Consider the following 26467-nt stretch of genomic DNA (forward strand, 5'->3'; position numbering starts at 1 on the left):
TGGCTATGGTACTTGAATTAGTGTGTCTCAAGAAACCAACCCCTGGGAAGGTGCTTGTTTTCTAACACACATGAGGCTGAATTTTATACTCCTGGAGAGGAGATATTTTGTGTATCCCTGCACTGGAGTGCCCATTGCAGGAAACCTTGTTCAGTGAATGGAGGAAGGGATATACCTTGCGGAAAGGGGCTGTTTGATATCAGTGTTCTGAGTTTAATACCATAAATCTTGCTTTCTAAAAGTTCTGGTGCCATCAAAGTTTCTGACAGTGAAGCGAGCAATTGAAACATCCATGCGAATGTTAGATGTATTCTTACACACTCAGTTTAGCTTTTTATTTGTGTATAATTCCTCTCGAGTGGAGATCACATTGTACGCAAAGGAGCAAGAGATTAAATCTGGAGACCCGTAGTCTCAGCCTCCACAAAGAGATCAAATAGCTTTGGATAACTCTGGGGTCCAGCTTTGTTGGGGGATCTGGGGTTGGAATAGAGTTTGCGAATCTAATGGTTGTCTACTTATAAGACTGCGAGTCCCTCAGGGTAGATCTTTTGCATCTATTTTAGCACCTTGCACAGTTCAGGCATATTATAAATGTATCGTGTTTATTCTTTGGGGAAAGATATATATGCAGATGTTTTCTGTATACTTGAAAGCTGAGAGTAGACCTTAAGCATTCCCATCACAAAAAACAGTTAACTCTGTGAAGTGATGGATATGTTGGTTATGTTGATCTTGGTGGTCATTGCATAATATATAGGTATGTCAAATAATTACACTGTACACTTGGGAGAAAAGTTATGACCAACATAGACAGCATATTAAAAAGCAGAGACATTACTTTGCCAACAAAGGTCTGTCTAGTCAAGGCTATGGTTTTTCCAGTAGTCATGTATGGATATGGGAGTTGGACTATAAAGAAAGCTGAGTGCCGAAGAATTGATGCTTTTGAACTGTGGTGTTGGAGAAGACTCTTGAGAATCCCTTGGACTGCAAGGAGATCCAACCAGTCCATTCTGAAGGAGATCAGCTCTGGGATTTCTTTGGAAGGACTGATGTTGAAGCTGAAACTCCAATACTTTGGCCACCTGATGCAAAGAGCTGACTTATTTGAAAAGACCCTGATGCTAGGAAAGATTGAAGGCAGGAGAAGGGGATGACAGAGGATGAGATGGTTGGATGGCATCACTGACTCAATGGACGTGAGTTTGAGTAAACTCCAGGAGATGGTGGTGGACAGGGAGGCCTGGAGTGCTGCAGTCCATGGGGTTACAAAGAGTTGGACACGACTGAGCGACTGAACTGAACACTTTAAATATATACAATTATTTGTCAATTACTTCTCAACAAAATTCGAGGGGAAATGTAGGCAGAGACCATTTTCTGTTTTTCTGATATTTCTAGTATCATGCAAAATAGTGGGGACACAATCCCTTCCTTCCCTCCTCGTTTTTCTTTCATTCTGCTACAGAAATTTATGGGATGCCTTCTAAGTGCCAGACATACTTGGGATACATCAGTGAAGAACACAGTCCAGGTGGGACTGTTAAATGTATAGGCAATTACAAAAATAGGATAAAGGTTGTAATAGAGTTTCACTGGAGCACAAGAGGAGGAGAGTGTATAACTGCTTAGCTGTTGGGGAGGGCCCTCCAGAATGGTGTTGGTTGAGCTAACTCCAGAAAGAGTATGGTTTGTTCTAGTGGAACTGGATTGAAGGGCCAGGGGCACTCAAGGTAGAAAGGACAGCACACAAGTTTATGGAATTACTATGTGGTACAATATACAGTGTGGGTATAGCTTAGTATGAAAGCAGGAGTGGGTAATGGGGGAAAGGATGAGGACAGAGAATGAGAAATAAGATGATTCTAGGAGGTTGTTAGGAATCAGATCCTGAAGAATGTCACAAAATAGGAAAAATTGAATGATGTGTGTGCTTTTCTGGAAGACTGAAATTCTTCAGATTCTCTCTTAGTAGTAATGGTGATAGTAGCATTGGCTAACTATTGGGCTTTTCTTAGAGACAAGCACCATTATAGGCACAGGACTCATTTAATTTTCATGATAACTCGTAAGAGTCTTTATCCCCATTTGACAGATGAGAAAAAGAGAGGCATAAAGGTACATCACGTGAGATCACAGAGCTAGTCTAGACTTTATCCCTGAGGCTCTGGATCAGGAAGTTTGTCCTTAATCACTATTTTATATGGTGGAAAATAAATTCTATTATTGTAAGTCTGAAGTTAATTTTTAAAAGAAAAAAAATCACACATATCATTGAATTCTCATTTCATGTATTAATACAAAGAGCAGCTTTGAATCACTGTTTCCAGGCTTCAAGAATTTTTTAATGCCTTGACCATGTTTCGCCCTAATGATGTGATATTTCTGTGAGGTGAGTAGATTCAGGTCACTGCCAATAGATTTTCACACTACTGCCCTCATATAGGATCTCAGTGAAACGTGCCAGTGTGTTTAGTGCAACTTGCAATTAGGCCTAATGGCACCCCACTCCAGCACTCTTGCCTGGAAAATCCCATGGGCAGAGGAGCCTGGTAGGCCGCAGTCCATGGGGTCGCTGAGGTTTGGACACGACTGAGCGACTTCACTTTCACTTTTCACTTTCATGCACTGGAGAAGGAAATGGCAACCCACTCCAGTGTTCTTGCCTGGAGAATCCCAGGGACGGGGGAGCCTGGTGGGCTGCCGTCTATGGGGTCGCAGAGTCGGACACAACTGAACTGACAGCGGCAACAGCAGCTGCAAGAATATCTGTTCTGTTTCAGCTGTAAAGACAGTTATGTGACCATTTACCCTGAAATGTCCCTTTTTTTCCTCCCTATAGTTATGCACACATCTACTCAGTGTACCCTTGACAGGGTCAGCTATTGTGGATAAGTATGCCTTTCTGTCAGAGTTCATCTGCAGAATACACCTCAAGAATTTATTGGCTCTGCTTATCAAATTCTCCACTATTTAATAAATAAGATCGTAATATAAAATGATTTTCATTTAGGTTTTTGTCATGAAACTGTGGCAGTCTGTTGTGATGGAAGGATTTCAGACCAGAATATCTGATCTTAGTTTTTGTTCTGATGCTAAGATTGTTCTGGGATCCTGGGTCAGTTGTTGGGTTGTTCTGGACCTTGGTTTCCTCATCTGGTATTTGAAGATTTTGGACTAGGTCCACAGACTTTTTCCAACTATAACGTTGTGTGCTTGTGCAGTTTTGCAATCCAATACAATTTTATAAAAAGGAGAAAAGCAGTTGTCATGGCAACTGTTATTTAATACACAAGCCTGTTTCTTTTATTTTCAACTTACTGAGGTGTAATTAACAAAATAGTGATTTAAAGTGTACTCCATGATGATTTGATATATGTATGTATACAGATTATGAAAGGATTCCTACCATCGAGTTAATCACTAACTCACAGATTCAAATTTGTTTGTTTTTTTCTTGATGAGAACACTTAAGTTCTACTTTCCTAGTAAATTTTAATTCTATAATACAGTATTATCAATTATACTCACCATGTTTTACATTACAGCCTCAGACCTTATTCATCTTAGAACTGAAAATTTACCACCTCACCGTATTTTCCCAGCCCCTAACCTCCAGGCAACCACAAATCTACTCTGCTTCTAAGAATTGGGTATTTTTAGATTATACATATAAGTGAGATCATATGTATTTGCCTTACCGTCTGATTTATTTCACTTAGCATAATTCCCTTGAAGTTTATACATCTCATGCATATAGCAGGATTTCCTGTTTTTAGCTAAATGATATTCCATCATGTATATATACTGCATTTTCTTTCTCCATTCATCCATCAGTGACATTGTCTTGGTTGTTTCCATGTCTTGGCTATTGTAAATCATGCTGCAGTGAAAATAGAGGTGCACCAGATATCTCTTTGAGAAAATGATTTTGTTTCCTTTGGAAATGTACCCAGAAATGGGGTTGCTGGATCATACAGCAGTTCTATTTTTAATTTATTGAGAAACCTCTATATTGCTTTCCATAGTGGCTGTACCAATTTATATTCCCACCAACAGCATATAGGAGTCTTTTCTTCTACATCCTCACCAGCATTTGTTATCTCCTGTTTATTTGACATTAGATATCCTAACAGGTATGAGATAATATCTCATTGTGGTTTTGATTTGCACTTGCCTGATGATGAGTGAGGTTGAGTATCTTTTTATGGACTTTTTGGCCATTTGTATGTTTTCTTAGGAGAAATGTCTATTCAGGTCCTTTGCTCACTTTTTAATTGGGTTACTGCTTGTTTTTTTGCTCTTGCATTGTTCTTATTGCATGAGTTCTTGTATACTCCATAACCAAAAAAAAAAAGAAAGAAAAAATAAGCCTGAGCACAGCATAGCAGAATCTCTGAGGCACCCATCCATCTGTGTACCTGAAAGTTAGCGGACTGAACTCCAGAGGAGGCAGATTGAGGGGAGTGCTGGTGGAGCTAGTGGTGCCAGAGGTAGTGACAGCAGAGAGGTGACTGGCAGTGAGCCAATACAACCTCTCCAGCAGATGAGGTGGGGGGTGAGGTGGTGAATGTGCGCTACAGCTGGAGGGAGCAGCTGCTCTCTCTAAAGAGAGACTGCAGTGACTGGGGTTGGGGTAGGGAAAGTGGAGGGCAGTAGGCAGACAAGAAAGAACCGAAGGAAAGCATCTTCTGCTGTTTGCTCTAGGAGATAAGATAACTGCCCATGGACCTCTGGGGTTCCCTGACCTGAAGAGCACCCTACGAGGTTGTGGGCACGCCCAAAGTCCCAAGTACTACGTGCATCCTTCTCCTGCTCTGCCAGCACCTCTTGCTTTGTTAATGCATTCTTTCCTTGAATGCCCGGTCACTCAATTGTGTCCAACTCTGCGACTCCAAGGACTGTAGCCCGCCAGGCTCCTCTGTCCATGGAATTTTTCAGGCAAGAATACTGGAGTGGGTTGCAATTTCCTATCCTTTCCTTACCTTAGTGGTAAGGAAAGCAAAACTTGTGCTATAGTGCTACCCTCTAAAAAATAAAATGAAGGCACCTAACCACCAGCCTGTTGAACTGTTAGAACCAAAGTAAACAAAACCTTATCTAAGTAAGGAATGTGTCTGCTACTTCAAATGCAGCAGCAGGGGCACTTCTCCTCAAACACCATGGTCACAAAAAGAAAATGACAATTTTCTGGCAACTGAAACAAAAAATGTAGAATATTGTGATATAGCTGACAAGGAATTTAAAATAGCTTTTATGAAGAAATTCATTGAGCTATAGGAAAACTCAGAAAAGTGCTACAAATGGTTTCAGGGATAAAATTAGCAAATGGAAGATGTACTTTACCAAAGACACTGAAATTCTAAAAAAGATCCATACAAATTCTGGAGCTGAAGAACTCAAATGAGATGGAGAATACTTTATAATGCATTAGAAATAGAGCAGATCATAATTGAAGAGAGAATTAGAAGCTCCATGATGGAAATATGGAGAAGGAAATGGCAACCCACTCCAGTATTCTTGCCTAGAGAATGCTGTGGACAGAGGAGCCTGGTGGGCTGCTGTCCATAGGGTTGCACAGAGTCGGACATGACTGAAGCGACTTAGCATGTGTGCATGCACTGGAGAAGGAAATGTCAACCCACTCCAGTATTCTTGCCTGGAGAATCCCAGGGACAGAGGAGCCTCGTGGGCTGCCGTCTATGGGATCACACAGAGTTGGACACAACTGAAGCAACTTAGCAGCAGCAGCAGCAGCATGATGGAAATATAGCAATGGTTCAGATGGAAGAGAGAAAACTAAGACTTAAAAGTGAAGAAAACCCTGTAAGAACTAACTCCAGTAAAAAAGCCAACATAAGTATAATGAGTATCCCAGAAGAGGGAAAACGGGGCAGAGTTTATTTATAGAAATAATACCCTAGAACTTCCCAAACCTAGAAAAGAAACTCTATCTAGAAGTCCAGAAAGCTAATAGAACACCTTATTATATATCTCCAAGATACATTATATTAAAACTGTCAGAAGTCAAGGTAAAGGATTTTAAAGGTAGACAGGAATAAAAGACAGTAACCCACAAAGGAACTCTCCATTAAGCTATCAGCAGAAGTTCTACCTAGAAAAGGAAATGGCACCCCACTCCAGCATTCTTGCTTGGGAAATTTCACGGACAGAGGAGCCTGGCAGACTACAGTATATAGGGTTGCAAAAGAGTCGGACACGACTTAGCGACCAAACAACAGAAACTCTACAGGCCAGGAGAGAGTGGAATAACATGTTCAAAATATTTAAATATAAAAACTACCAGCCGAGAACACTCTATGCAGCAAAATTATCCTTCAGATATGAAGGAGAGAGAAATCTGTATCCAGACAAAGAGAAGCTGAGGGATTTTCCAACATTAGAACTACTTTACAAGAAATGTTGAACAGAGCTCTTCAAGCTGAAATAAAAACATGAAATCACCCAAAGCTCTGAATAAGATGATAAATAGAACACTAACTCTTTTATAAGAATAATATATTAAGCTTAAAAAATAATAGTGACTACTACTATTTAGTAATGAAGTTACAGAATCAAAAATATAAAAAGGGAAGTATAAAAGGATGGAACCGTTATAGGTGAATGAAGATAAATTGCTATCTGCAGAAAGAGGACTATTTTATCTATAAGACATTTTATGTAAACCTCATGGTAACCCCAAAGCATAAGTCTAAAGACAAAATATTTAAAAAGGTGAGGAGGGAGAGAATCACCATAGAAAACCACCAACTTATAAAGGTACCCAGAAACAGAAGGAAAAAGAAACAATGGAGAGAGAAACAGAAGGGAAAAGATAAAATGGCAGTAGTAAATCCTTACATATAATCACACTAAATGTAAATGGATTGAACTAACCAATTAAAAAGCACCAGAAAGGCTGGATAGATTAATAAAAGAAAGACCTAACAATATTCTGCCCATAGGAAACTTATTTTAGAAACACACATAAGCTAAAAGTAAAATGTTGGAAGATAACATTCCAAGCAAACAAATGGAAAGAAGCCAGCATAGCCATACCTCTATTGGACAAAATAGACTTCAAGCCAAAAAGGGTTACAAGACAAAGGGGTTTGGGGAGTCTCTGCCTTGGGTGGGAGCCTTAAAAGTTGGGGCACTAGGTGTGTGGTCCAAACCCTTCCCTCTTCAGGGAGTGACTGAGCGTTGAGGGTTCCCTGCTGATTGTATGGTGCTCTGCCTGGTATGGGATATACGGTGTGAATGTGTCTCAGTCTTTCCCACCTGTTTTGATGTGATATTTTCTCTTTTGCCCAATCTATAGGAGTCACTCAGCTAGTTTCTGGATCCCTCTTAGAGGGACTTGCTCCCTGTGCAGCGGTACATTCAGTGACACTGTTGGAGGAAGGAAATTCGGGAGCCTCCAGTGTTGCTACCTTAGTCCCACTTCTTCTCTGTTTCCTTCCTTTTTTAAATTAATTTTCTTTTTATTGAAGGATAATTGCTTTACAGAATTTTATTGTTTTCTGTCAAACCTCAACATGAATCAGCCACAAGTATACATATATCACCTCCCTTTTGAACCTCCCTCCCATTTCCCTCCCCATCCAAACCCTCTAAGTTGATACAGACCCTGTTTGAGTTTGCTGAGTCATACAGTAAATTCCCATTGGCTATCTATTTTACATATGGTAATGTAAGTTTCCATGTTACTCTTTCCATACATCTCACCCTCTCCTCCCCTCTCCCCACGTCCATAAGTCTATTCTCTATGTCTATTTCTCCATTGCTGCACTGTAAATAAATTCTTCAGTACCATTGTTCTAGGTTCCGTATATATGCTTTAGAATACAATATTTATCTTTCTCTTTCTGACTTACTTCACTCTGTATAATAGGTTCTAGGTTTATCCACCTCATTAGAACTGACTCAAATGTGTTCCTTTTTAGGGCTGAATAATATTCCACTGTGTATATGTACCATGACCTCTTTATCCATTCATCTGTCAACGGACATTTAGGTTGCTTCCATGTTCTAGCTATTGTAAATAGTGCTGCAGTGAACAGTGGGATACATGTGTCTTTTTCAACCCTGGTTTCCTCAGGGTATATGACTAGGAGTGAGATTGCTGGGTCATATAGTAGTTTTATTCCTAGTTTTTTAAGGAATCTCCATAGTGGCTATATCAATTTACATTCCCATCAACAGTGCAAGAGCATTCCCTTTTCTCCACACCCCCTCCAGCAGTTATTGTTTGTAGACTTTTTGATGATGACAGGTGTGAGGTGATATCGCCTTGTAGTTTTGATTTTCATTTCTCTAATAATGAGTGATGTTGAGCATCTTTTCATGTGTGTGTTAGCCACCTGTATGTTTTCTATGGAGAAATGTCTGTTTAGGTCTTTTTCCCACTTTTTGATTGGGTTGTTTGTTTTTCTGGTATTGAGTTGTATGAGCTGCTTATATATTTTGGAAATTAATCCTTTGTCAGTTGTTTCATTTGCTATTATTTTCTCCCATTCTGAGTGTTGTCTTTTTACCTAACTTATAGTTTTCATTGCTGTGCAAAAGCTTTTAAGTTTAATCAGGTCCACTTGTTTACTTTTGTTTTTATTTATGTTACTGTAGGAGGTGGGTCATAGAGGATCTTGCTTTGATTTATGTCATTGAGTGTTCTGCTCAAAAAATGGGCATAGAAGGAATCTACCTTAACATAGTAAAAGCCATATATGATAAGCCTACAGCAAACATTATTCTCAATGATGAAAAACTGAAAGCATTCCCCCTAAGATCAGGAACAAGACAAAGATGTCCACTTTCACCACTGTTATTCAACATAGTTCTGGAAGTCCTAGCTACAGCAATCAGAGAAGAAAAAGAAATAAAAGGAATCCAGGTTGGAAAAGAAGCAGTAAAGCTTTCACTGTTTGCAGATGACATGATACTGTATATAGAAAACCCTAAAGATTGTATTAGAAAATTACTAGAGTTAATCAGTGAACTTAGCAAAGTTGCAGTATACAAAATCAATACACAGAAATCACTTTCATTTCTATATACTAACAACGAAAGATCAGAAAGAGAAATTAAGGAATCATCCCATTCACCATTGCAACAAAAATAGTTAAATATCTAGAAATAAACTTACCCAAGGAGACAAAAGAACTGTATATAGAAAATTATAAGACACTGCTTTTGAACTGTGGTGTTGGAGAAGATTCTTGAGAGTCCCTTGGACTGCAAGGAGATCCAACCAGTCCATTCTGAAGGAGATCAGCCCTGGGATTTCTTTGGAATGAATGATGCTAAAGCTGAAACTCCAGTACCTTGGCCATCTCATGTGAAGAGTTGACTCATTGGAAAAGACTGATGCTGAGAGGGATTGGGGGCAGGAGGAGAAGGGGACGACCGAGGATGAGATGGCTGGATGGCATCCCTGACTCGATGGATGTGAGTCTGAGTGAACTCCTGGAGTTGATGATGGACAGGGAGGCCTGGCATGCTGTGACTCATGGGGTCGCAAAGAGTCGGACACAACTAAGCAACTGAACTGAACTGAATGAAAGAAATCAAAGATGACATAAACAGATGGAGAGATATTCCATATTTCTGGGTAGGAAGAATCAATATTGTGAACATGACTATACTACCAAATGCAATCTACAGATTCAAAGTGATCCCAATCAAATTACCAATGGCATTTTTCAAAGAACTAGAACAAAAAATTTCACAATTCATATGGAAACACAAAAGACCCCAAATAGCCAAAGCAGTCTTGAGAAAGAAGAATGGAGCTGGAGGAATCAACCTTCCTGACTTGAGATTATACTACAAAGCTATAATCATTGAGACGGTATGGTACTGACACAAAAACAGAAATATAGACCAATGGAACAAGATAGAAAGCCCAAAAATAAGCCCATGCACCTACAGGTAAAGCAATGCTCAAAATTCTCCAAGCCAGGCTTCAGCAATACGTGAACCATGAAATTCCTGATATTTTAGAAAAGGCAGAGGAACCAGAGATCAAATTGCCAACATCCGATGGATCATCAAAAAAGCAAGAGAGTTCCATAAAAAACATCTATTTCTGCTTTATTGACTATGCCAAAGCCTTTGACTGTGTGGATCACAAGAAACTGTGGAAAATTCTGAAAGAGATGGGAATACCAGACCACCTGACCTGCCTCTTGAGAAACCTATATGCAGGTCAGAAAGCAACAGTTAGAACTGGACATGGAACAACAGGCTGCTTCCAAATAGGAAAAGGAGTACATCAAAGCTGTATATTGTCACCCTGCTTATTTAACTTATATGCAGAGTACATCATGAGAAACGCTGGGCTGGAAGAAGCACAAACTGGAATCAAGATTGCCGGGAGAAATATCAATAACCACAGATATGCAGATGACACGACCCTTATGGCAGAAAGGGAAGAGGAACTAAAGAGCCTCTTGATGAAAGTGAAAGAGGAGAGTGAAAAAGTTGGCTTAAAGTTCAACATTCAGAAAACTAAGATCATGGCATCTGGTCCCATCACTTCATGGGAAATAGATGAAGAAACAGAGGAAACAGTGGCTGACTTTATTTTTCTGGGCTCCAAAAATCACTGCAGGTGGTGATTGCAGCCATGAAATTAAAAGACGCTTACTCCTTCGAAGAAAAGCTATGACCAACCTAGACAGCATATTAAAAAGCAGAGACATTACTTTGCCAACAAAGGTCCGTCTCGTCAAGGCTATGGATTTCCCAGTGGTCATGTATGGATGTGAGAGTTAGACTATAAAGAAAGCTGAGTGCCCCAAAATTGATGCTTTTGAACTGTGGTGTTGGAGAAGACTCTTGAGAGTCCCTTGGACTGCAAGGAGATCCAACCAGTCCATCCTAAAGCAGATCAGTCCTGAGTGTTCATTGGAAGGACGGATATTGAAGCTGAAACTCCAATACTTTGGCCACCTGATGCCAAGAGCTGACTCATTTGAAAAGACCCTGATGCCAGCAAAGATTGGGGCAGGAGGAGAAGGGGACGACAGAGGATGAGATGGCTGGATGGCATCACCGACTCAATGGAGATGGGTTTGGGTGGACTTTGGGAGTTGGTGATGGACAGGGAGGCCTGGCGTGCTGTGGTTCATGGGGTCACAGAGTCGGACATGACTGAGTGACTGAACTGAGCGACCTCTGGGTACCTTATTTTTGACAAAGGAGGCAAGAATATACAATGGGCCAAAGACAGCCTCTTCAATGAGTGGTGCTGGGGAAGCCGGACAGCTACATGTAAAAGAACAAAATTAGAACACTTCCTAACACCATACACAAAGATAAACTCAAAATAGATTAAAGATCTGAATGTAAGACCAGAAACTATAAAATTCTTCTGTTTCTTAATCAGCCTGTTTTCCCTTAAAGAAATCAGCCTCTATTTTTATGTAGACCCAAAGGTCTCCTCAGTTCCCAGTTACATCAATCAGTGAATGAAACCAGTTACTTAACTTTCTTATGTCTAAGTTCCTGTATCCTTAAAATGGTATTGATAATAGTGCCTCATAATGTAGAACATTTATCATCAGGCAAGTTACATGGTGATGAAAATATTAATAATATAATACTAATACTGAAAATAATAAAAATAGTTAGGATTTTTTGAGTATATACTCTGTCAGGCAGTGTTATATGTATTAACTCAAATAATCCTCAAAACAGTCCAAGGGTAGATGTTACTATTATCCTCCCATTGGGTCGTGTCCAAATTCTCACAGCCAGAAAGGAGTAGAACCAGAATACAGGCCAACTTAGGTAGACAGACTGTAGAACCTACACTCTTAACCACTAATCACATTCTCAATAGTAAGATTGTTAATATATTGCTGTAAATAATCAATATTTTTTAATGGAATTTACTATGTGCCCAGATCTGCTGTATTCTATGAGGTAGATAGTACTGTTATCCCCATTTTATATAAGGAAACTGAGGCTCCTAGAAGCTAGTTAAGAACACAGTTGGTAGTGGCATAGGCAGGATTTGAACCCAGGCAGTTTGCACCCTAAATCTGTGTTCTTTGCCACAGTGCCTCAGTGTGAGCTATTATTACCATTGCACTCAATTCAGGCCAGTTTCCATGAATAACACAATATGATTATTATTAAATATTATTTAATAATTATTATGTTATTTAATAACAATATAATATTTTTTAATAATATAGTTATATATGAGATGTAATATTGTGGATAGATATAATATGGTATCTATCTACTGGAGCATATAAGGCTTTTTGTGGTCTATTGGAACTGTGTTTATGCTCTTCCTGTTGTTACCTATAACCCCCCAAAACAGGTTCCCAGCTTCCACATTAGTTTGGAAAAACACCAAGCAGCTATAGGAGTTATTTTGCCATGCCTCACCAAATAAAAGAGGAAGGAAGTGCAGAAGTCTATGAACATTCAAGCTGTTAAGGTTTGAAATTTCAAGCAGATTACTGCCTTTAAAACATTTAAGGAAATAGTTTGTGTCAGTAAGTCACAATACCTGAGCAGTGTTTTCCAAATATCTTAGTGGTGTTGATCTAAGACAGGGGCAGGCAAACTTCTGTAAAGAGCCAGATAGATAGTAAGTATTTCTTCTTTGAGAGCCAAACAGTCTTTGTCACAACTGCTCAACTCTGTTGTTGTAGTACAAAAACAGTCAGGTGATGTGTAAACATATCTGTGGCTGAGTTCCAATAAAACTTTCTTTACGAAAACTGGCGATTGGTCAGATTTGGCCCATGAACCATGGTTTGCTGATCCTTAATCTAAGAGAGATGTCAGAGGATGAGATGGCTGGATGGCATCACTGATGCAATGGACACGAACTTGGGCAAACTTCAGGAAATGGTGAGGGACAGTGAGGCCTGGCATGCTGCAGTCAATGGGGTTGTAAAGAATTGGACACAACCGGGTGACTGAAAAATAATCTAAGAGAGAGTTTGCCCACTACAGCAGGTATTTAATGCTAGTGAATTTGGAGATCAGCAGCCACGAGGAGACATACACTTAAAAACAATGTTAATGCTATGTTTATTTCCCCCTTCCTTATTTTCTGTGAAACCTGACCTTGCTGTCATCCCACATTTACTGAATAAGGTACTTGTAAACCATGGTTAGCCAAGGCTTACGATATTCACATTGCTATTAAAGTATGCATACCTGATTCCAGTCACTTGATTCATTAATATACTGAGGCTTGGCTTTAGGGACAGGCTTTCAAGGGCTTCCCTTGTAGCTCAGTTGGTAAAGAATCTGCCTTCAATGCAGGAGACCTGGATTCAATCCCTGGGTCAGGAAGATCCCCTGGAGAAGGGGACCCAGTATTCTCGCATGGAGAATCCCATGGACAGAGGAGCCTGGCAGGCTACAGTCCATGGGTCACAAGAGTCGGACACAACTTAGTGACTAAATCATCACCACCAACATTGATGACCAAACAAGTTTTGAAAGACCATACAGAATGAGAATAGTGAATATGCCTTGTTTTGAGCAAATTATTTTGCTAAATATTTTGGCACAGGGATAACTTATTTCAAACAAATATTTATTTAAGAGAAATGGTTAAAGTCTTTTTTTGTTTGTTTGTTTGTTTTACAATAATTTAGGCCATTTCAAAAGGGCGTTAAAATACAGGTGTGTTTTTGTTTTTGTTTTGCCAGAAGCTTTCATTAATTATTAACTATCAGAAATGTATTTGTTAGCACCAAAATTAGTTGAGATCAACTTTATAACTCAGTCATATAAATAACCTTCATTATTCCTTTGAAATTATCATTAAATTCCATTTAAAAGTTACACTTCAAAGTCTTATGTAATTTATTTATTTATTTTTGTCTTTTTTTTTGTCTTGTATAATTTAATGCCATTTTGTTGCTGTTTTTTTTGTTAACATCTGTCAAAGAGTCTTTAGAAGCACATCATATGGCTGAAAATCTAACTGCACCATTATTAACATCGAGTTGTAATCAGTAAATGATTAGTGGGCTGCATTCTCAAGTTAGCTTTGATAAATTCTTTGACCTCTTTGAATTAGCGTTTGTTTCTTGGTCAGTTAAATTAAGTATTGATTAAGGAGATTCAGGCAGGGCTAGCTTCCCCATCTCCCACCTTCCCTGGCCCCTCAGTGCCTTGCCCTGGATGTTGGGGAGCTTGTGCTGACTAGGGGATTGCCCATTGTCTGTGGCCGTGGCCAAGGGTGGGCTGATGTGGGTGGGTATTAGAATCATTGTCAAGAATATTAATCACACTGGGGAGAGATGGGAAGCTGAACGAGTGTTCTATTGCTGTGGTAACAATTACCATACACTTTGGCTTAAAATTACACAAATTTATAATCTTAAAGTTCTGCAAGTTAGAGGTCAGATACAGGTCTCATGTGGCTAGAACTGAATTGTTAGCGGCGCTGTGCTCCGTCTTGTGACTCTGGTGGAGAATCTGTGTCCTTGGCTTTCCCAGTTCTAGAGCTGCCACATTCCATAGCCTCTTCAATGAGCCAGCAGCACGCATCCCTCTGACTCCAGCCACAAAAGGTTGTCTGCTTGTAAGGACTCCTGTGATTAAATTGTGTCCTCCTGGATAACCCAGGATGATTTCTGCCAGAGTCCTCATTCGCACCTGTGAAGTCCCTTTTGCCGCATGTAGTAAGGTATTCACAGGTTTCAGGGATTAGGACTTGGATGTTTTGGGGGAGCCATTGTTGTGTCTGCCGCAGGATTTGCATTCCGAGTATTGGATTTACTGTCTGCACTGCCTGTGTTCCTCTTACTCTTCAGCTTCTTGCAGTTTGGCATCCACTTCTGTCTCAGTCCATGTGAATGCTTTCTTTCCTCGGTTCTCCCTTTCTTCGGCCTGCCTTGAGCATGTCCTTCTCTTGTTTCCCTTCTCTTGCTGCATGCAGCATTCCTGGGAAGGCTAGCCGGGTTGCCTGGGTTCAAGTTCTGGCTGTGCCACTTCCTTGTAACCTTTGGTCAATTACTCACTATTTCTATACCTCAATTTTCTCTTCCGTCACATGGGGATAAAGAATGTGCAAGTATTAATACCATGTATGGTTGACACAATGCTTAAAGGAGGTAATATGTTTATTACTCTTAGAACAATATCTGGTACATGGTAAACCCTCAGCCAGTGCTGACTATTGTTGCTGTTAATTTTGGGTTATCTTCCCTCTAGAAGTTCCCTCCAGGTTTTATCTGTGATCTCTCCTCTGGAAGTTGCAGGCTATCTCAGAGCTTCACTATTCATTCACCTCTAGCAAAGAACTCCAGCCAGAAGCATGTCCAAACTCCACACCTTTATTTCCGGCAGTGCTGAGTGAACATTTTATTTCGATGTCTCAGGGAGTCAGAGACCCAGTATATCCAAAGCTGAACCCATTTTGTTGCCTGCATGTTGCCTATCAAAATATCCCATCCATGTTTTTATTTCTTTTACTATCTTCAGATCCAAAGTTAATCTTGATTCTTTCCTCTCACCTCTAAACATTAAAAAGGTTATCCAGTTGTACAGAATCTGCTCTCAATCTGTCTCTTCAATCTGTTTGTGCCCCTCCTGTCACTACTTGGATCCAGGCCCCTTTGACTCTTATCAATAATCTGTTGCACAGGATGGAATCGAGGAGTCTTCTTAAATCCCTGCTCTGGTGATGTACCGCCCCCCCCCCCCCCCCCCCTTGCTCACATACCATCAGTGATTCCTCATTGTCTTAGAATGAAGATTATACTCTTTAGTATAACGTTCAAGGCTCAAATTCTCTAAAACTTAATCCATATAAAAGGTATCATGATCATTACATTCAGTCTAATCAGCCAGTGTTAATGGTCATATATACTACATGTGCTTGAGACTGGATACCTTTTTCACTGCCTGAACTGACTCTGTCCTTCCATGCCCTCATGACTTTGCTCCCAGGAATGCTCTTTCCCTCCATCTCTGCCTTTTAGAAACTTGCCCAGCAATCCAGGCTGGGTGACAGTACCACCCTCCTTGTGAAGCCTTCTGTAACAACCCTTTTCTTAACTTTCCAAGTCAATCCATGGACCAAATTCAGCCCATCACCTGTTTTTTTAAAGTGAAGTTTTATTGGAACTCAGCTACACATTCACTTACACATCATCTGTGGCTGCTTTGGGGCTACCATAGTAGAAATGAGTAGTTGCAACAGGAACCATATGGCCTGCAAAGCCCCCAGTTTTTAAAATCTGTTTCTACAGGAAAAGGGTGCTGAGCCTTCTTTCCTCAAGTATACATATTCTGAGCTGTACCTCCCTTATGGACCTTTCACATCTTGCTGCTATCAGAGTTGCTTCTGCGTAACTTTTCCCCTTGTGATAGCATCCTCTTACAGACATAGATTCAGCCTTCATCATCCTTATTTTTGTCCTTGGGCCTGACATGTAAGGCTCACTAGTTGTTGATAGAAATAAATTGTAATATAAAAAATTCTTTTTAACTAAATTTTACTCACTTGCCAAATGACTAAAATCTTACATAAAACACTGTTCCCTCTAGGGGTTAATGCTTATCATTTGATGTTACTGATAGTAAACCATCATGTGTTTCACTTCTAGAAGCTTTTTTTTTAACTGCCAAGATAAAGTTGAGTCCAATGATTTTATGAAATAGTACTCGTATACTATTTAAGTTGCTTAATTGGTAATATTTAGTAAGTGGTTCCACTGAAATTTGGGATTTCAGTATATATGTCTGTACCAAGTGTGGGTTTCCCCATGTAGGGTACATATCTGGTTTCTACTTAGCTATTTTTGTCACCTATCCCTAACTCTGTATACCTGGAGTGTGATAACATTTAACCATATCATTATGAAAAATATGAAATAAGTAAAGTCCTTTTGGAGAAAGCAGAGGTGCTTTACTGGCTTCTTAGAGATAATTGAAGATTTAAAGAGAACTCTTTTCCAAAATATAAATTTCAAACTGCATATTTCCAAATGCCTATATCCATCTTTTCACTCCTTAAATATCACCTGTAACACTTTTCTGATGAGTTTTATATCTATCTGTGTGGGGGGTGGGGATGGGGCTGGAGGTAGAGAGTACCTTGTGCCTAAGTGTGTGAAACACAAGGAAAACCCTTGAACTTCCACAAAATGACAAGACATTCATAGTCATTCTCTCATTGTTTCTCTGAGTGAAAATATGGTGATTTAAGATCAGTTAAATATCACAGGATGAGATGAAATGAGAAATTCAGAGTGTTAACCTTCAGAGTAGTGAAGAAGAAAAGCTGACCCCAAATGAGACAGTCTTGGGGAATAAAAATGAAGGCTAACAATCATGAAGTTTTTGAGAACCTTCCAAAGAAGTTTTCAGTGATGTTACTGAGTTACGAGAATGTAGAACCTTTAACTATTAAAACTGAGGGAGATGGATTTGCACAACACTGTCATCAAAATTCAGGAAAAAACAGCATTTGAATTAATGAGCAGATTTTAGTAAAAGGACTTTCTGTGTTGCAAAGAGCGGTTGGGTTGAGGACATTAATAAGAGGCAGTAAAGCGCCCAGGGTCTACCAACAGTGGGAAGCCTTTGTGTTTACTTGCTCAGTCATGTCTGATTCTTTAAGACCCCGTGGACTGTAGCCCACCAGGCTCCTCTGTCCATGGGATTTCCTAGGCAAAAATTTTGGAGTTGCCATTTCCTCCTCCAGGGGATCGTCCTGACGCAGGCATTGAACCTACATCTCCTGTATCTTCTGTACTACAGGTATATTCTTTACCTGCTGAACTATCTGGGGAAGTCTTTACAGTGTCTAAAGAGGCGAGGATAGCATTAGAGCCCAGCAGAGTTGGAGCCATGGAAAAGGGACCACCTGACAGGTGCAGGTCGCCTTGGGCCCTCAGAAGTCCTGAGACAGAGAGCAGGGAAGAAATAACTCAGCCATCACCATCTGAGCACATTTTATGTCTATGTTTTCATCGTGTCTGCTAACATTGCCTTGGCTGAAGCAGATCATAATGACCAGGTCCAAAATGAACAGAACAGGGAATGCACTTCCTTTTTTACTGGAAAGCACTGATGGGCCACATGGCAGAGAAAAATTACGAAGAATTGGGGTTAGTCATCTACTGTGTCACTGTAGTTTCAGTGAAGTCCTTCTAGAAGAATTCTGTAGCAAGGAGGGAAAAGGAGACTCTAAATCAGTCCTAAATCAGTCCCATAGGAGAGAAAAAAATTACCAAAAAGGCTATAAAGAATCTAGGAGTGGGTTTGCAGGAGAGACACCCTGGTAATTTATCCCTAGCACTTTAATTAACACTTAATTTCAGGCTCTTATCTTTTCTGATTCTGTAAGTTCTTCATATAGACACTGAACCAAAAGTTAAGTCTGGATAGTGTCATATCTAGTCCTTAGCATTTTGGTCTCCTTTCAAAGTGCTTGAATGCCAAGGTAATGTGGCTTTAGACAGAGAACTGTCACAATATTACAAATAACAGCAACTTGGCAGGAAGTCCTTCCTGGTTTTGATGTGTTGGTACTGCCAGGTTTGTGAATATACTGATGCCAACCCATCAAATAGCCTGTTCCAACGAAGGAAGATCAAATAGGAGTAGACATGTTGTGGATGGTGTGATGGAGGAAGGCTAGGCTGCAGCAAGTCCTGTCATCAGGCCTCTGGAGATGGATTTGTTCTCTACCTTAGTAGTTAAATCTGAGAAAGAGAGAACACTAGAAATAAATATCCCTTTTCACAGATTATTTTTTAATTAGGAATAGTTGAGTCATATTTAGCTTATGGTGATATTCAAAACATGGTTTTTCGGTGTCTTGAAACATAGTTGATCTAAGAAATGACAAGGAGAGTGATGCAACACATTGGCGCTGTTGCTGCAAGTTGTAAAATACTGACAGAGCTCCAGATGTTCCCGTGGCATAGAGCACCTCTGAATCACAGGAATGACATTTAGATGAAAGCAAATCACTTCTACATAGGCACCCTTCTATCGCACAATGTGGCCAGAGCTAGTGCAGTTTGGGAGTAAGCCGGAAACAAAGAGCACGGAAGAATTGTATTTTATTGAGCAAAATGCTTACATTTCAGTTAGAATTTTCGCAAACAAAGAAAATATACAAGGAGCTTAGAAATCTAAGCTTTGCTTTATCAATACGTTAAACACTTGCTGTGTTCTGTGGACAGACCTGTTGAATTTCCCAAGAGCAGACTCAAGCATGGTGGGAAAGATGGCTTGAAATTTAGGAGACAGAGCAAAGTAAGATTCACTTGGAAGATGACCACACATAGTTGTCAGCTGGAGACACGGAATGTGTGAGAAGATGGAGAGAAAGAGAAGACCCACATCAGAACCTTTGGAAATCCTCACTCTGATTATGGTTTCAAAATATACAGCCACGTCCTAACCCCAGAACCTGTGAATGTGACATTTGGAAAGACTTTGCAGATGGGATCTTGTTTGCTGATGAGTTTGCTGCTGAGCATCTTGAGATGAAGAGATTAGCCTGTATTTTCCAAGTGGGCCCAAAGTGCCATCACATGCATCCTTAAAAGGATGAGCGGTGGAGGGAGATAGACACGAGTGCCGAGGAGGAGGTGATATGACAGTAAAGACAGACATCACAGTGATGTGCTCACAAGGCAGAGAACACCAAGGACAGCTGGCATCTGTGAGATGCTGAAAGAGGCAAGGAATAGATTTCTTCTCACAGCTGTGAGAAACACCTTAATTTCAGGCTTTTAGTCTATAGGACTGTAAGATAAATTTCTGTTGTTTCAACCCACCACAGTTACTGTAATTTGCTGCAGTAGCCCCAGGAAGTGAGTACCCCCACCTTTGGGAAGAAGGAGGGAAAGAGAACTTAGAGTTAGGAGTTCAGTTCAGCTCAGTCACTTAGTCATGTCGGACTCTTCATGACAGCATGGACTGCAGCACACCAGGCCTCCCTGTCCATCACCAACTCCCGGAGCCTACTGAAACTCATCTCCATTGAGTAGGTGATGCCATTCAACCTTCTCATCCTCTGTTTCCCCTTCTCCTCCTGCCCTCAATCTTTCCCAGCATCAGGATCTTTCAAATGAATCAGCTCTTTGCATCAGGTGGCCAAAGTATTGGAGTTTCAGCTTTAGCATCAATCCTTCCAATGAACACTCAGGACTGATCTGCTTTAGGATGGACTGGTTGGATCTCCTTGCAGTCTAAGGGACTCTCAAGAGTCTTCTCCAACACCACAGTTCAAAAGCATCAATTCTTTGGCACTCAGCTTTCTTTATAGTCCAACTCTCACATCCATACATGACCACTGGAAAAACCATAGCCTTGGTGAGATAGACCTTTGTTGGCAAAGTAATGTCTGCTTTTCAATATACTATCTAGTTTGGTCATAACTTTTCTTCCAAGGAGTAAACATCTTTTAATTTCATGGCTGCAGTCACCATCTGCAGTGATTTTGGAGCCCAGAAAAATAAAGTCTGACACTGTTTCCACTGTTTCCCCATCTATTTCCCATGAAGTGATGGGACCGGATGCCATGATCTTCATTTTCTGAATGTTGAGTTTTAAGCCAACCTTTTCACTCTCCTCTTTCACTTTCATCAAGAGGCTCTTTAGTTCTTCTTCACTTTCTGCCATAAGGGTGGTATCATCTGCATATCTGAGGTTATTGATATTTCTCCTGGCAATCTTGATTCCAGCTTCTGCTTCATCTAGCCCATCATTTTGCATGATGACCCATTCCATGTTTTAGCTATTGTAAATAGTCCAGCACCCACATTTTAACCATACACCATACACTTGTCATTCTTAAAGGTTTGTGTTTCTCAAGGTTCTGACTTAAGATCTTTTTCAAGTAAGATAGATGGTAGGTCTCAAGAGGAAAAGTCATGTTTAAAAGATATTTGGGGGTAGAAGGGAGGGAAGATGAGAGATTTGATATCCCCTGGGCTCCATCTTTTCAGCTGAGTGGGACAGAAGTGATGCTGAAGTTGAAGGAAGGAGCCAAGCCTCAGGCCTGAAGTTGTCTAGGAAAGAGGATGAGGGTGTATTGAAATCAGAAGCACTACATTAAAAATGGGTTACACAGGTGAACATGTCATTTTCTTGACCAGCTGTTGACTCTGTGCTGTACCTATGCCTATGGAGTCTTTGCACCATGCAGGACCCAATGTGCAGAGTGAGAAGGAGCTGAAGAATGGGAATTGTCACCTCCGTCTCTGTATGGAAAGTACTTGGGAACTGAGGGGAGAGTCAGAAGTACACCATGTGACCCTTGTTCTTAGAGACTGTGGAGCTGGTGGAAGAAATGGGTCATCTGCCTGCCAGCAGATGACTGAGAATTCAAGGCCATGATGTGATCAGAACTAATGGCAAGTTTAAAGAGACCGGAGTGTAGACTTGGGCCAGAGGAGCTGGAAGGGCTTCTGGAGGAAGAGGCAGTTTCTTACTGCTGAAGGTGTTTGGTAACTGGTCAGGAACCAGGGAGACATTTCAGATGGATGGAGAAGGGGGGAACAGATGGTTTCATAAGAGTTTGGGTCTAAAGGAGCATCAGCACACTCTCCCTTCCAACCCTGCCTCATTAAATTATTCAGAACCACTACTGACTTCATACAGTTCACCCTTGGATTGATATCTCATTCATCAGGCTACATGCTAAAGTGGAAAAGATCAGAGTTCAGATTCTTTGCTCACTTGTTGTGTGGCCTTAGGTGAGTAGCTTCACTTCTTGGGCCTCAAGTTTCAAACGTAGAAATGAATACTGTCTTTTAGCATTGTGATGAGGCCTTATTGGGATAATGATCAATATTGAGTTTGTTTAACAGATTATCAACTTCTTTTCTTCCAAAGAAGTTAAGAACAGGATGGATGATGCACTTTATTTGCTGGCAGTTCCTTTCTGAAGATGTGACTGCTGTGTGTGTGTGTGTGTATGTGTATGTGTATGTGTGTGTGTTAGTCGCTCAGTCGTGTCCGCCTCTTTGTGACCTCATGGACTGCAGCCCCCAGGCTCCTCTGTCCGTGGGATTCTCCAGGCAAGAATTCTGGAGTGGGTTGCCATTCCCTTCTCCGCATGACTGCTGAGTCTCCTGTAAATGTTAGCTTTCTGTAAGCCTGGAGTGTATTTGCTGTCTTGTGTACTGTTTGTTTACACATCTCTCCTTCATTGACTCAGCCACTGTATGAGGATAGCGCTGATGGTCCAGTCTCTGTACCTCTGAGAATTCCTAATTCATGGAGGACCCAGATGGCTTTGCGCAGATATCAAGGGTTTTGCCCCCAGTTACCCTATAAAATACCCATCTTCCTCATAGCCACTTTTTCCTGGTAGTACTTGTGAATTCTTTTTTATTTTTGACCTTTTCCCCACCATCTGCGTTATTAGATTTTTTAATCAGGAATTCAGCAACTTCAAGTATCTCTGCTGTTTATTTCTACTGTGTAATTTTTCTTCGCATTTCTGTCATTTTGTGTTTCCTTGAGAGGTTGTTAGATAAGAGCTAGAAGTGCCATGCTGACTCACCATTCTGGTTCCTTCAGCCCAATAATCTTTGGAAAAGGGACAAGAAAATATGGTCCTGGGAGTGCCATCCATTGCAGACTGAGACTGTTGTGTACTGTCTGATGTTGACTTAAAGCGTCCCTCCCAGCCCCTTCATCTGTCACCTGAAAATCTATCTGCATTCATCTGGAGTGTTTTTTAATATTTATTTTAATAAATGTATTTGGCTGCCATGGGTCTTAGTTGTGGCATGTGGGATCTTGAGTCTTCACTGCGGTGTGCAGAATCTTTTAGTTGCTTCATGAGGGATCTACACCCTCAACCAGGGATGGAACCTGGGGCCCCTGCACTGGGAGCGCAGAGTCTTAGCCACTGGATCACCATGGGAGTCCCTTTTCTGGAGTCTTTATGGGTCTGCAGACATTTGTCCTGCACCTGTCTGGAAATGTGGAGCATATCACGGTGGGAGGGAGTGTGGGGATGCCAGGTGGCTGCTGTCGTGATAGTCCTGCTTGGAGGAAGGCTCACACTTGGCCAGGCAGCTGTGCATCAGAGCAGGGCATGCAGTGGGAGGGGAGGGCTGCCAGGCTGTCTCCCGAGTGGCCAGCCAGCATGGCAGGCTTTTCCAGGGTAAATCTCCCAACAACAAGGTTTCAGCCTCAGAGCATCGCAGGCTTAGTTACAGTTCATGGGGCAGAGTACCCTGTTTGTGAGGAGGTAGACGCAGGGACACCAGAATGCCAGCTGTTCATCTACACAGGGGACCCTGTCTTCCAGGGAGATGGGAACACTCGTGTGGTTACGGTCTCCTTGCCCTGGAAGCCGAATCCGAATCTGCAGTTTGTCTGTGAGCATTGTCAGAGTAAGGGCAGTGAAGTGGATAAAGGAGAGAAAATTTGTGTGTCAGTGCTGTCTGCCTGTGCATTTGGGAATCTTGAACTCTGGGGCTGTTGCCTGGATGGGCACTGCCCAGGTTTGTCTCCCTTACACGTTTTATGTTGTTGTTTTTTTGCATTATTGTTTTTTCCTTGGCTGACTAAACCTTATTCTGATTTGAGTCATCCTTTCTTAATTCATTAGAATTTACAAATTGGCCCAGGTTATATCCTCCTCTCCTCCTTGGAGAAATTTAAAAATAACTCTGCATACCTCTGTTATATCCCAGATTGCTCAGAATTTTAAAATATAATTTATATGTATCAGCATATATAATTCATATCAATATAATTGATGTAAGTTAATGTAATCCAATATTATTTTTGATGAAATTGACATGAAGTCTGGAATTTGCTTCAAACTACTCTGGCACCTAAAAAGCAAACCAACAACAAAGGGAATGAAATAGGTGAAGATTGGCAAGTTTTTTCAGCCTTTTGGAAAGATCTTTATTTATTGAAACTGGATGGTGTGTGCATGGGGTCCATCATACTATTTCTTTTACTTTTAGTGTGTCTGAAAATTTCCCAGATAAAATAGCTCTAAATATGTACATCATTCTAAGGTTATCAGAGGTATAAATCTGAGTTCAGTCTGTATTGTGACTTATACATGAATACTTTGAAAAAAATTATTTGATTTTTATTGAAATTCCGGATATCACAACAATTTCTAATCCTCATTGCCCCTGAAAACAGCATGCCAATTATCTGCATATTTTTCAGGACTCAGGAATAATTCTAATATTTAACTTTATTGTATCTGTGTATAAAACTCTTGTCACAATAACTGAAGATGTCCATTTTTGACTGACACAACGTTCAGTTATTTATGTAATGTGAAAATCAGTCACTACCACAATTTTAGTATTACTACCATCCCTTAAGAATGAGAAACAGTTACTGAATGCTTTCTGGATTTTATGCCAGAAAAAAATTTGGTGTTTTAGCTATTCTGAGCCTACTTTTTCAATATCATGGTGCTATTTCTCATTCCAGGTTTAAGTTTATCTATTCATGGGGCTGAAAAGCGTTTGCAAATCCACCAACGGCGAAGTGTGGCAAGCCGCCCAGGGTCACGTCGCCTGCCCGTGGTCAGGCATTCCTCACTTCCACCAGGCAGAAGGTCAGTAAAAATGGAGACGAGCTCTTCTGGAATCACTAATGGGAGAACCAAAGTCTTCCACCCAGGTAATGCATGGGGAAGGGTCAACAGGGACCTGGGTTAGCAGCAACCTGACCACCAGTGCTATATTTTTGTCATCTAATTCTGCCACGCTTCCAGATAAGCTTACTTTTTAAAAGAGTGTTGGGGGAAGCAAATACTATTGGCTTCTATACCTATATTTTTAGTTTTATTTTTAAATGGATTAAACAAAGCTATCAAATTCTAAAAAAAAAAAAAAAAGAGTCTTGGGTTTTTTCCCCTCTTCTTTTCACTTCCATCAGTGGTAAATGTCACCAAGACCAATAGGAGGGAAGAGGGCTTGAAGTATCAGAAAAGGTTAAGGCAACATTCCACTTACTGTGGTAGAATATAAATGAAAATTCCAGTGAATACACTTGCTCAGTTCAGAAAAGTTTACTGTAGAATAAAACAGTACAGAGATTTGGCCAGTTTCTTGATACTTTGCTCTAAGACAGCCCAGGGAAAATGTCAAGGTGAAAATGCCCACTTTGAAGCCTCAGGTATGTGGCTTGACTCACTCCTGTTTCTTTCTCAGGTGAAGGGAGACAACTAGAGTCATGTGAATTTTCAAGGCCCTGGAAAGTACCTGTGATTTCTTAAAAATGATAAAATGAGTCTGTCTCAAAGTTGGTATTTACAACCACAAGTATTTGGGTGAGAGGCTCATTTAAGTATTCATTCATTCATTCAATACATTTCTTGAGTGCCTGCTATATGCCAGGCTTTGTTTTGAAAACTGAGGAAAAACAAGTGAACACTACTTCTGACTTATGGAAATAGCACATTGTGAGGAAATTCCAAAGTCACGTGTTTTAAGTCTCCACCAATCCTGATTCCTGTGTATAATGTGCTTTCAGCTGGCCAGCCAGTCTCAGCTAAAGTCATTTCCTTCTCTTGCCATGTCATCTTCTTTCTCTCAGCGGATACCCGGGCTTCCTACCCTCACTGAGAAACCCACGGGCCATGGGGCCTGATACTATAGGTCCCTGCATCTCCAAATATACCTCTGTCTCCTCCCATCCTTCACTTCTCTCCCCTGGTGGTCGGGAGGTGACGGTCTCCCACTGTCCTTGACTGAGCTTTCAGCTGTGTCCTTCACCAGTGGCCTTGACCACCCCTCCTCTCCTGGACCTTGATCGTTCCCCTCAGTTTGTGAAGAAGGCTGAAGCTTCTCATTTTAATCATCTTCATTTGACTCTGCATCCTTTTCTCACTTCCACCATGTCTTCTGGTCCCTCCAAAGCCAGATTTCTGAAAGAGTAACCTACCTTTGTTCGCTCAGGTTCCCAGCCACTTGTCAACCCAATGCAGCCTCGTTTCTGCCTCATCCACACCACCATGGCTTTTCTTATTGACCTGCTTTCACCACAGTTTGGTGTGTGGCAGACTCTTCTGACGTACCCAACCAGAGTGGACCACCACTTCTTCCCAAAGCATATTGCCTGACTTCTGTGGCAACCTGCCTTCTCCATTCTATCACTTCTCTCACAGGTAATTCTGATGGTTTCCCAACCTCTAGCATCTCTCTTGTCCTCTTGCCTCTTGTTACAGTACATGCTTCACACCAAATGGAGAATGACTCACCTTCACCCATGACCATGCCATTCATCTTGCTTATCCTACTCATTCCAGGGTAAAGGCCAACACTCTTAGTATGTTAGGAACAAATGCCCACCATAATCCAGGCCCTAGTGCTTCTCATCCATTTTTGCTCCTTTCTGTCTTAAACTTTACACTCTAATGTATCAGCCAAGGTTCAACCAGAAAAGCAGAGCCAGAAGAAGATTTATACTAGAGTTTTACTAAAAATCGACTTACATGATTATGAGGGCTATCTAAGCA

At 40.8% G+C, this 26467-nt stretch overlaps 1 protein-coding gene across 1 annotated transcript in view; it reads left to right on the forward strand.

The window, feature by feature from the left end:
• ANO4 (anoctamin 4) overlaps positions 1–26467 on the forward strand; it is a 434401-nt gene that overhangs the window by 184077 nt on the left and 223857 nt on the right. Inside the window, exon 4 of the mRNA XM_052640010.1 lies at positions 24436–24627. Within this exon, the coding sequence (XP_052495970.1) occupies positions 24436–24627 (192 nt within the window). The remainder of the gene's footprint in view (positions 1–24435; positions 24628–26467) is intronic.

This window comes from Budorcas taxicolor, chromosome 5 (genome assembly GCF_023091745.1).
Source record: "Budorcas taxicolor isolate Tak-1 chromosome 5, Takin1.1, whole genome shotgun sequence".
Classification (NCBI taxonomy): Eukaryota; Metazoa; Chordata; class Mammalia; order Artiodactyla; family Bovidae; genus Budorcas; species Budorcas taxicolor.